Below are 12,441 nucleotides of genomic sequence, written 5' to 3'. Positions count from 1 at the left end.
TGCTGTTGCTGTTGCGGTTGCACTTGTTTGTTGGGCAGTTTTTTATTGTATTGCATTGCATGTATGGTGTGGTGGGGGTCACGTTTTGTGTTGTTTTAAAATCAAAGTGGAACTCCATCAACTAATTATTTATTTTATGCGGCCAATCAGTATTCAGGGGAGATCCCCACCAGTTGGTTTTTTGTGTGTGTGATTGTTGATTAAGCAAATTCCAATGCCTCTAATTTGATTTTGTGGTTGGTATTCTGATGGTGTTAATGTACTTAACGTGCTTGGAAGGTGAGCCTGGTTTCAGTATTTAAGTTGTGATTGGAATTGAATGATATTCAATATCTTGTCCATTGGACAGGAAGGATTTAGGGGCTTGATTTAGTCTAAAAATGCATATTATAAGGGCAAAGCTTCAACGACTAGTGTCACCTGGTTGGCAGAATTCTCGCTTCTGCAATTTTTGTTCATCTGGTTACAGTTCTACGCTATGTTTACTTTTATGTAATAAATATGGCCTCCGTTTATTTTTTTTAAAAAGTAGCTTACACAAATGAAGCACGTTTGATTGGTAGTTTTTAAAATTGTATTTGGAAGATTTAAAATAAAAATATATAATAAATGCAAACATATTTTTCAACAATTATTAAATATCAAATCTCTTACTTTCATTTAAATTTTTACAAGTATTGTATAAGAAAATTATACAAATATAATTTTTTATTAAATAAAAAAAGAATTTATTTTTATTTTATTTTTCATTAATTCTATTGCCAGAAAACACATATCATATGTGGTTTATATTTCATTATTAAAAATATTTTTTATTTATCAAATATTTTTAATTTAAAAAATAAAAATTTCAAAATAAAAGAATATTTTTAGAAAATTGAAGTAAGCCTTATCATTGCATCTATACTAATATAATTTATCTGATTGAGTTTAGTGTCATTAATAAGTCAAAAATAAAAAATAAAAAATAATTAAGTTAAAATGAAAATTATAATTTCATTGTATTAACAATTTCTTACGTATCTAAATTCTAAATAATTAGTATTAGTAGTAAATTATGACATATCCACGATATGCGTAAAAAAAAACATAATTATTAATGCTAATTTGTTTTGTAAAACAATGATTAGTGTTACTTAATTGAGTTGATATTTAGTTGACTAATTATACAATTAAAAGTATTCAAATGATTAGTTCAGTTAGTATCCGAGCCGAACTATCATTAATTGAATTTGTAAAACATCCAATTGTTTTTAAATAATTTCAATTAATTGACCTAAATAATTTCAATTAATTTGAGCTGATAATCAAATTAACCTAAATTTTTACTTTTTTTTTTGCTGTTTTTCAATTTTATTTTATTTTACAAATAATTTTAATTTTTATAATACTTTTTTAAGCCCAATATATATAAATCCATTAATTTTTATATTTTAGGCTTGTATAATATATTGGACTTATCTAATAGTTTATAATATATTATTAATTTTTATTATTCGGTTAATTACCCGATTCCAAACTAAACTAATTGATAATTGAAATTTAAAAAAAGAATTTTAATTGACCTCAGATCAAATTAGATTCAGTAGCCAACCGATTAATCGAACTAAAACCGAAAAATACACACCCATAGACACCATCTGAGTTAAAGGCTTAATATATTACTAGATTATGTCATACCACACTATGTTCATTGATGACTAAACTACACATAGCAACATATCTTGGAGATTGATTTGGATTTGAATTGAAGCAACCAACTTCATAGGTTTGGTGGATCAGATTGTATCAAGAGAAACTTGGAAGTATATCATAAAGATTCAAGACTTATTCTGAACTATTTTAAGATATTCTTTATGCATATTATCCTACTTATTTCGAGAGAAGATTAATTGTAATTGATATAATATGATAGCAAGTCTCAATTACTTGTATATTGTAGAGACTTGTATAGGTAGTGTATTGAATTAAGAGTACTAAATCTTGATCATTGAGGAAAGTTTTTTGAATGCATTGATTGAAATAATCAAGTGTGTGACTTAGTTAATGTCTTAAGTTTTGAAAACTTAGAAGGAAATTGTCTAGATCTTGGATACAAAAGTGAGAAGTCTAAAATGGTAAGTGCTAGGGCTTGAAAAAACCTATTTTTTGAGGTTTTAAGATAGTAGATATTTTATCTAAGCAAGACCTTGAAAATATAAGGAAATTGAACTGCATAAACATATCGAGCGTTGATTGTATTTCTTCGGTAATCAATCTGATGCATGCAACAATAACACTGCTTTTGACATTACTTATTTTCAGCTTCCAAATATTGATTTTGACTCAACAATAATAACACATAAATTTGTTGATAGATTCAAAAATTTTATTTATTCATAAAAATAATACTACGGTCTAAATATGTTTGAGGAAAGAGAAAGATGTTAAAGATAGTATAGAATTTAATTCTGTATTTAAGATATAGGCTAAAATCTCAAACTTGAAGTCTAATCTAATACATATATAGGAGTGTTTGTACAAAAACATCCGTCCAAAAAATAAGTTTTCATATAATATGTAATTTAAAACATAGAAGGAAAAAAATATATTTATACAAAATATTATAATTTATTAAGAATATATTATCTATATATATTTTTTAAAACTTCAAAAAAGAATATATATTAGTTTAAATTTCTAAAAAAATATAATATCAACGATTATGTATTTAAAAATACTAGTGAAATGGAAGTAAAATTTTGAAATATATTTCAAAGTGAAACTTAAATAATTATATATGTTTTTGATTTAACATAAGAACATGAAAAATAGTTTTGGTATGGAAAAATATTACAAAACGAAATGTCATGTTGAAAAGGATAGAAGCTTGACATATTCATTATGTTTTTGACCTACCCACAGCCTTATCCCAAATATATTTTGAGTGGAGGTGTGCTTATGTAAGTTTTAATATTTTTTTTTGTTGTTTATATTATATTTTAATAAAATTTCCATGTCATGCAATGATAGTATATGTAAAATTTGCAGCGTACTCTTTTCCTATGTTTATGTCTAAAGGGTAATGAATAGCAAGTTGAATGAAGGTGAAAGGTTTCCCTGTCATCCCCACTCACCATAATGGAGGTTTGAAAATGTGTATATATATACATACTGTGCTACTACTGGTCCAAGTCTACAGGCGAATGCCATGACTATCAACTCAACCAAATAGTAGCCTTACTACCACCCACCTTTTTCCATTATTAACTCGAAGCCAGCCAAGAAGCAATTGAATTATGGGTTTGCTTGATTTCTTTTAAACCACTCTTCCAAATACCCAAAAATATTTATCTGGGTTAAAAAGAAAACAACGCTTTTATAAGTGGGTGTACAAATATAAATGGACGACCATCTTTTTCTCGACTTAAACTCAACTTGTGATCTTTTTTTAAACCCTTTAAGAATCTGTTTATGACCAACAATATCACATTTTTTAATTATATATATATTGCTTAATAAACATTAAAATGTTACTTTGGCCGTTTAGCATACTAGGAATACTAATCTAACCTTCTTTGTTCTTCTAATAACAATAATTAAGTCTCAATTAGAATATCAATGTCGAAGTTGTGTTTCGCCTGAATTAAAATTAAAGTGAAATTAGCCTAATAATTTTCTAAAATCTCACCATTTACGTTATAAGTCTTTCTTTTCATGATACAAGAGCTGAAAAACAAAATGCGATGCATTGTATATATTAGCACAAACAGTATGAGAATATTAGATTACGCGACACAATAAGATTACATTACAAAAGGGTAATAAAATAAAACAAAACATGAATGACATATGATAAACATACCAAAAAAAAAAAACCAATGTGTCATGTAAAATTTTTAAAATTATTTTTTTTAAAATTAATATTTTATGTAGCGTCAATAAACTGATATATTTTTTTTTTAAAAAATTAATTCATTTATTTTAATTTTAGATGATATGTCATTCTTTTAATTCACTAATTGGGGTGTTCAAATTTCGGTTAAAATTAAATTAATCGACTGAACCGATATAATTCGATTAATCAGTTGGTTAATCGATCTAGTTTGGTTGGAGGTCGGTTAATGATTTTTTAAAGTTCAATTTTCGGTTAATTCAATTCGAAATCGAGTAATTAATCAAATTAATCGAACTTGATAATTAATAATACAAATTATATGTAGTTTTAATTCAGTTAATTCGATCAAATGAACATTATCAATTTATTTATTTTATATGTTTTATGCTAGTTTTAACAAAAATAAAAATAAAAACATGTAAATTTTGGTTAATTCGGTTGTCCGGCCGAATTAACCAAAATATTTGTTTTGGTGAATTTTTTTTTGAAAAATTTTGATTCGGTTAATGGTTAAAAAATTCAGTTGATTCAATTAATATTAATTCGATTCAACTAACCGTTTGAATACCTCCACTCACCAATAATGAGTTAGGGCTAGTTCTGCATTGCTTTTCAAAAGCACTTCTGGAAGAAAAGCTGTGCAGAACAATCTGCTTTTGGCTGAAATTTTTAGCTTTTCAGAAGTGCTTTTGAAAAGCACTCCTGAAAAGGAGAAGCTAAAATTTTTAGCTTTTCCTCTCCCAAAAACACTTATAGTGCTTAATTATTTTTCCACCCCTCAAATAACATAGTAATTTCTCTTAAAATCATTAATTAAAAATAAAAAAATATTTTTTAAAATACTAATTACAAATATTTAATAGTTATATTTAAATATTTAAAATATAATTTATATATTCTAATTAAATTTTATAAATAATTAATATTTATTGCTTAAAAATGTTTAAAATTTATATTTTATATATTAAAATATTAACAAGAAGTTATAATAATTTTTTATATTCTTACTAAAATATAATAATATTAACTAATTTAAATATTATTTAAATGCATATTTGTTACTTGATAATAATATGTTTAAAATAGACATTTTATTTTTCAAAAGTACTTTTTGATAGCAATGCTAAACACTCAAATTTTAAATTAAACTTTTCAAAAGCACTTCCTCAAAAATACTTTTTCACAGCACTTTTTAAAAGTACTTTTCAAAAGTATTGCCAAACTAACCCTTAAAATTTATATATTTATAGAATATTTTAAATACAAAAAATTGCTTGATAAAAGTGTATAAAGGAGAAGAGAGAAAGTGGAGTATAAAAGAAGCATATAGCTTTGATGCCTTTCTTTTTGGATGGCAACTGATGAAAATATTCTGTCTCCAAATTCCTGCCGGCGTAGGCGACTTGGCGCGCGGCACCGAGGCCGGGTTCAGTGGAGCATAGCCATACGGTGAAATACAGCGTATGTCTAGTTGTTTTTTAATACTATACAGTTTACATACATGGCACACAGGGTGAAGCCAGGCAGAACCACAAAAGCTGTATAATAATCTCTATTTTTGTTCCTAGTTTCATCTCCTGGTTTATTATTACAGTATATTGAATTTTATTTGGATTAGTTTTCTCTGTAATTTGGTATTTTTAGTTTCTTCTTTGCCTCTTTTGATCTTAGACAATATTTGGTGGTGCTTATGCCTGTTACAAGTTCTGATTTATGGTTTATTTTCTCAATTAACCAATTGGATTATTTAATTTATAGTCTTAAAAGTTTTTCTCTTGTTCCCAAATAATATGGTTGTTTGAATTGAATAAAGATGAATCAGTCAACCTAGTAAATAGTGAGATATTAGTTTAGAGATTTGTAAGCCGATACAATTCGATTGAATTAGATTTTTTAATTTTTTTATACAATTTTTAATAATTTATATAATTGAATCAAACCAATTCAATTACAAATTCAATTTTGAAAATCATGTTAAATAAGCTTAAAGATAAACACATGCAATTTGATATCAATGTTATCTTCAAATTTTGAATATATTTAGCGAATTTTATTATTTTAAATTAAAATAATTATTCATATTAGACTTTTCAAGAGTTTAATTGTTGAGTATTGAAGCAAAATAAGACATACTCAAATTATTTTTCATACGAGTCAAATAAGCTTTTGGCCATCTTGAATCGAGTAGAAATAAGAGTAAATTTTAGAGTTTAAAGTTCAGTAAAAAAGTTGTTCGTCATTCCAGTCCACTGAATAAGAACAGGTAATTATATATATGGCTAAACTATCTCAATAATCATAAATATTTTCTATTTTGGTTATTTAAAAAAAAATTAATTCGATCATTCGTTAAATCCTTTTTTTTTTTTGCCATCTACTCAACAATGTCCACTGCCCAACCTCAAATCACCATTTTCATTACCTATCTTTATTAACAAGGTCAACCAATACTACCAATCCCCCCTTCCTCATCACCAACCCTCTAATCACCATTTGCATAAGCTCTTACCCAAGGTGTAAGCACCTATATTATCCCCTGTGAAATCTATCAAACCTAAAAACACTATAACAATTCCCTTAACACCAGCAACCATAAACACATCAACACACCCAATAACTAAAAAGAAAAGGAAGGGGTTTCAAATCTAGCAAACCCAAAACCCGCAAGAAGCAATGCAAAAATGTCATAAGAAAAAAAAATCAAAAAGTGAGAAAAAGAAAGATGAGAGAAAATGGAACCCCAAGTTCACGATGACCATTTGGATCAACGGCCTAAAGCAGGAGAAGTCATCGAATGATCATGGTAACGATGATGAAAATTGGCAATTGTGGGTAAGGAGAAGAAAAGAGAAGGAAAATAGGGAGAAAGAAGAGTTCCACGTTACTCATTGACAAGACAATGCTCGTCACTAATTTGCCATAGGTCCACGTACTCTTTAGAAATTTTGAAATTTAATTTTTGCATTTTTATTTTTTTGGATTCAATCCCTATACTTTTTAGTTTTCAACATTTAGGTCCATTTGTTAATATTGTTAAATTTTTTATTAAATTTTTTGATATGACATTTTGAAATTTAAAAATAAAAATCACTTGATAACAATGCAATTAAAAAAATAATGAACTTGAATTTAACAAAATAATTGTAACAATATTAATAGATGAGCTTAAATTTTAAAATTTAAAAATTAAAGAGATTAAATTCCTAAAAGAAAAATTATAGGGACTAAATTTTCAATTTACTAAGATTCCAGGGACTTATGGTAAATTTTAACAAAAATATTATTATTTAAATCAAATTCAGTTGGGGTTAGAACTTGCAGAAACAGACTGGAGGTGGGTCAAGTGTATCGGGCCAGTTGGGGCAGGAATTATAGTTATGTGGGAGTTATTGGACAAATCATTCTCTTTTAAGGGACATTGTTAATCATCTCAAAGCTAATAGATGATTTGGGTCTGATTTGGTGTGGGGTTTTAAGTATTAACCCCCATGCGATATGCGTCTATCAGTTTCGTTGTCAACATACAACGATTTTGCTAAAAACTAATACGTAATGAGTTTCACGTTATTATTATTATTATTATTTGCCCATTGACTTTCACGTTAACTGGAAAAAAAAACCCCTATCAAACAAGGTATATGGTTGTTGTAAATCAAAATATTTTAAATATGAAATTCTCAACCTATTAAAATATACATCAAGTGTCAAATATTGTGATAACGTACATTATACTTTTCAGAAAAACATGTAAATTTAAATCTTAAAAATAATATTATTGAAAAAGATAACGATACATTCTAAACATAAATCATAAAACAAAAATGAAAAATATAAATGCTATCCTCCAAATATGCATTTTGCAGTTGTTAGAGATACACGTGTGTTTTTTTTCTATTACAATAAAACCCGCCATGACAATGCAAATTGGTCGGGGTTAGTTGAATGATTTGCTGAACAAAGGAAAAAATATAAACAGAAATTAGTATTTTATGCATAAAAAAAGGAATTAAGAATAACAGAGTCGTACAAGTATTTGACAAATATATTAGTAACAATAGTTGGATATATATTTTTGGTCATAAAAGAGCAATAGTTGGATTTAATCCGTATAGAAAATTGAGAAACAAAGTCAGATGGCTAAGTTTACAAGTTAAAAGACATGTCCGCCCGTTGTTGGGTCAAACATGCACACGTGTCAAGGACTGACCAAACTATGGAACTGGACGGGCAAAGGCAAAGCGCCGCGATAAGTGCCGACAACTACGCACGTGTGTTTGACACTTTCCTACATTCCCACACGTGACACGTCTCTAAATGGAATTAGATTAGATTAGAAAGTCTTGTTTTTGGGCCCAAAGTTAGGCAGCTCCCAATGATAAACCACCCTTAACAATCCTCCCCCAAACTTTTTTCCATTTTTTCCTTTAAACATTTACTTTTGTCCCCAAAGTTCATTGAGCTTGACCTAGAAAAAACAAAACCAAGACCTATTGACAAGTGTTAAACTGGTTTGGCTCTTTGATGGATCAATGGTCAAAAATCATGCCTTAATGGGACCAAAAGTGATGGAATGTGCTTCGGTGTCAGTCCTTTTGAACAAGAAAAGGTAATATCTATTGCTAACACAACATTACTTTAGATGCCATAAGATTGCAGATTCAAAAAGATTCAGCAAATTAGAGACTGATTATAAACTTAAAAAAGGCAAAGTTCCATCTACCAATGGTTATGGACTCAAGAAAAAAGCGACAAGTATATCAACTCCATGGTAACCCATCATTTTTAAAGGCGATGATAGGTGCTTAATGCTAATACCAAGTAAAAAAGCAGCAAAGGATAATACCAAATGGCATTCATGTAGGAAAAGAAAGAAAACGAAGTCAAAAATTACATACGAACCTACTTATATATACAGTAAGTGCGTCAGGTTTAAAGGCAAAACAGGGAACAAAATGTCAAAACATGAACATAATTCAAATTTCAATGCCTCATCTTCAAACTTTGGTGGAGACAGAGTCAAGCCGGTACTTCCCTCGTTTACTGCTTCCAACTGTAAAAAACAAGAACCGCCAATTTTGTTACTAAAAGCAAGAACCGATAATCATTGTTAGTTTTTACTTCATAATAAGCCGACACTCACGGCTAAGGGCAGACAGTTCCGAGCTCTTCAACACGCGCAGCCTCTCCACTGTGGACACAAACATGCTGCAAATCCAAATTCAGACTCCGGATGTTACAATTTCGTTCATGTTTATAGTACAACATATATGCATACATTAAGAAAGTATATGACCAACATTGAAGAAAAGCAGGATACTGGTTAAAATATTAGGAACCCAATGCTGTTTTTTTTTTTTTTGGGGGGGGGGTGGGGGGGAGGGGGGCCTAGACGACAAAAGATGGTGTATAATAAAATGGTACTCTGCTATGTGCTTTGGTCACTAATTTTGGGAATATAAAATGGTATTATATAATATATGAATCTGAAATTGGATGAGATCCACAGTGACAAGATGCTTACTGCCACGGGACATCCCCAACAAGCATCCTGTCTCCTTCGTTATCCTCGTAAACCAGTGTATATTCCCCACTTCCATCTAATAAGCCCGTGATCGCTTTCTCCTCCTCCTGCTTCTTCACTATTCCACCAGCGGAGGAATCTCTTTGAGCTACAAGGATCCATGCAAAAGACAAACAGATGACATTCACCGTATTAAATAAAATAAGCCAAGAGTTTTTAATCACAATTGGAACAAGCGCCAGTCCAAATTTTGCACTTAAAACATCATATTCTCCCACATGCCACTTCATCACCTAAACAGTTTTAAGCTAACAGTGATGGCGAATTGATTGGTCTTGTGGTGTGTAACCAGAATTTTCAAATACACTGAACAATTAGCCTAATTTGATGGCTGATTGACATGACTATCCAATCACAAAATAGCTAACACATGGTTTTTAGCTTGTAATATTTCATTGAAAATTTACCAGCAAGGAGGCCTCTGAAGAGTTCATCAACAGCTGTCGAGAGTTTTTCATAGCTGTCATAGGCTTTGAGATCGACTTTCCTGCCTATGGGAACTCCATCCATGTTGATTTTCACAAATTTCGCACTCGGCTCTGCAGCTTTTTTTTCATTACCAACCTTGTGAGGGAGCACACTTGGTGATGATTCAGAAGCTAGTTTCGATGAACTGCTGTTTGCTATATTTTTCCTAAAAGAACGAATTGGAGGCCAACCCACAACTGGCCCAGGAGCAGTTCTGTTTTCCATTATCATAATAACCATAGAAATACCATCAATTCAATGCTAAATAATAATAGAGAATAGCAAGTACAAAAGGGTTCAAATAATACGCAATTATAAGAGATGTGATCAATATAATAGTAACATTTGATAGGAAAATGTAACATGACAGACAAAATTAGCAAAACTTGTGCATTTAAAGAGAAAGATGATGGATACGCACTTACTACCAGAAAAGGCTTAGAGCCATCATGAATGAGCAGATCAATAGCAATAAATGAGGTTAAAAACAAACAAATTTTGAAAACATCTGAAGCTGATGGTTAAAATTGAAATAACTAACAAAGCATGCATGGACCACACAACATCAAGTAAGGTAATCTTGTGACTTGTCAGTGATTATCCTCTGTCAAGAAGATTTTTTAAAATTAAAAAAATAGAATATATATTAAAGAGATGCAAACAGACAGAAAGAGAGAGAGATGTAATAAAAAGCTGGACTACCTTTTCTTAGAAGTGTTGGGAGGCACAGCTGTATTTGCAGTAGGTGAAAATGATTTTTTCTCTGCATTCTGAATGTCTACCACTTTAGTGCAACAGGGCTGTGACTGTTCCTTTGCTATAACAGGCAAGCACTGTTGGGGTGTTGATGGGAACTGAAGAAATGGAGGGTTTGTCAGCTGCTGATGGTTAGGGTGGTGGTTTTTGGTCCATGAAGGGGACAAAACTGAGCCAATCGGGTGGTGCTGCTGCTGGTCCTCTGGAGATGGAAGCTTATGCGCCTGTTTTCCGTTACTCTTCTTCATTGAAGAGAGGTAGCCAAGTGAGATTAAAGGTTCATCTCTGTCTCTGTTGTCGTTTTTGCCGGTAGCCTTGATGGACCAGTTATCTTCTTCATCACCCGGGGGACCAAGCCTCAGTTCCAGCTTCTTCTCTTCTGATGCTACATGGCTTCTCTCCTCTTTCCTCTTGGGATATTGCCACTCTCTTTCTTGAGGGATCAAATCAAGAAGTTGAGGACATGTTTCCCCATTATTTGAGCAACCTTTCTCCATCTCCTAAACAGGATGGAAGATATATCCAGTAACTCAAAATGATCACCTTTTTTTTCCCTCTATCTTGGAAGACCAAGAACCAGCAAACTGAACAAAAAAATATCCAAGAGTTAGAAGCTTAAATATAAAACAACACATACAAACTACAAAAAATGTTAAGAAAATAGCTATTAAGTAATGAAAATCCAAAGATAGAAACTTGCCTTACAATTTAAACTGAGTTGCTCGTCCGAAGTTGAAAACAATAAAGACCGACTTCATGAAATCTATATAACTTGCCTTTCGCAATGAAAATGAAGACCTTGGCTAACAACGTAAGAACTGTCCAGCTTAGAAACCTTAAAGCAAACACCTTTGCAACTGGAAAAGCCAGAGCAAAAACACAATATTATAAATATAAAAGAGCACCCTCTTTTAATAGAGAAAACCCCAGCAAGAGAAAAGAAAGCCCCAAAAGAAGAGTGTACTTTAACAGCTCAGAGTGCAAGGATAGATAGAGAGAAGGGTGGATTCTTATCTTTAGCTTTTCCTTTGTTTCTATTATGGCACGCTTAAGTGGGTTGGTTCTTGGCTGTCTCTTTCTCACTGCTTTATAGGACTCGAAAATAGGAAGGTGAATTTTATAGGTGTGGAGAAGAACAAGATGGGGGAAGGGAGCGTAAAAAGAGATAATAAAACCAGAAGAGATTCCCTTTTACTGAAGACCCCCAAACATGGAACAGGAAAACATGAATTAGAACAACACCTCACGCAACCACATCCCTCCACCACCCTGCTACTTCAACATCACTTTTGAAAAATTGTGCCACCCCACCCCATTTACTTAAATAACCCCCTCCCTCCTCACAAAACGTTAGCTTGTTCACCTCAGGAAGCAAAAGCAGAGCAAAACAAAAGAAAACAAAACTAAGCAAAGCGTGCTGTTGCTGACCTCCTCAAAGATAACACTTTTTTATTTCTTTCCTCCTCAAAGATAACACTTTTTTATTTCTTTCCTTTCTCTTTTGTCTCTCTAAGTTTAGCCAAGTTTTTTTTTCTAACACTTGCAAAAAACTACTTTAAAAAACACAATTTTTTTTAAAAAAAATTTATGTAAGCCAATTTGGTGTTTAAATTAACTTCATTTTCTTACTTTGAACCTCAATTTAGTTGCGAAACATTTACTTTTTATGGTTTCTTTGGAGGACTGAGTAGAGGGCACTTCTAATCATTGTTTTATTTAGATAACAAAGACAAATGACATGCCCTTTTCTTGTCCTGCA

General features: G+C 30.8%; 1 protein-coding gene across 2 annotated transcripts; it reads right to left on the bottom strand.

Annotated features, from left to right (window-relative positions):
- Positions 1–8,714: 8,714 nt before the first annotated feature.
- On the bottom strand, positions 8,715–12,234 carry LOC107944212 (auxin-responsive protein IAA18). 2 transcript variants are annotated; one of them, XM_016878035.2, is made up of 6 exons: positions 11,383–12,234; positions 10,629–11,266; positions 9,866–10,140; positions 9,399–9,546; positions 9,018–9,082; positions 8,715–8,927 (listed from the first exon to the last, which is right to left on the bottom strand). In XM_016878035.2, exons 2-6 carry the CDS (start codon positions 11,177–11,179, stop codon positions 8,872–8,874), a joined length of 1,095 nt encoding a protein of 364 aa, XP_016733524.1. In that variant the 5' UTR covers positions 11,180–11,266; positions 11,383–12,234; the 3' UTR covers positions 8,715–8,871. The 2 variants fall into 2 exon arrangements, with proteins under 2 accessions (XP_016733524.1, XP_016733526.1); XM_016878037.2 differs by having other exon boundaries at positions 11,388–12,234.
- Positions 12,235–12,441: the final 207 nt, after the last annotated feature.

The sequence above is a fragment of the Gossypium hirsutum genome, chromosome A05, assembly GCF_007990345.1.
Source record: "Gossypium hirsutum isolate 1008001.06 chromosome A05, Gossypium_hirsutum_v2.1, whole genome shotgun sequence".
In the NCBI taxonomy this organism is placed as follows: domain Eukaryota; kingdom Viridiplantae; phylum Streptophyta; class Magnoliopsida; order Malvales; family Malvaceae; genus Gossypium; species Gossypium hirsutum.
This window is presented reverse-complemented; position numbering and strand designations above follow the sequence as displayed.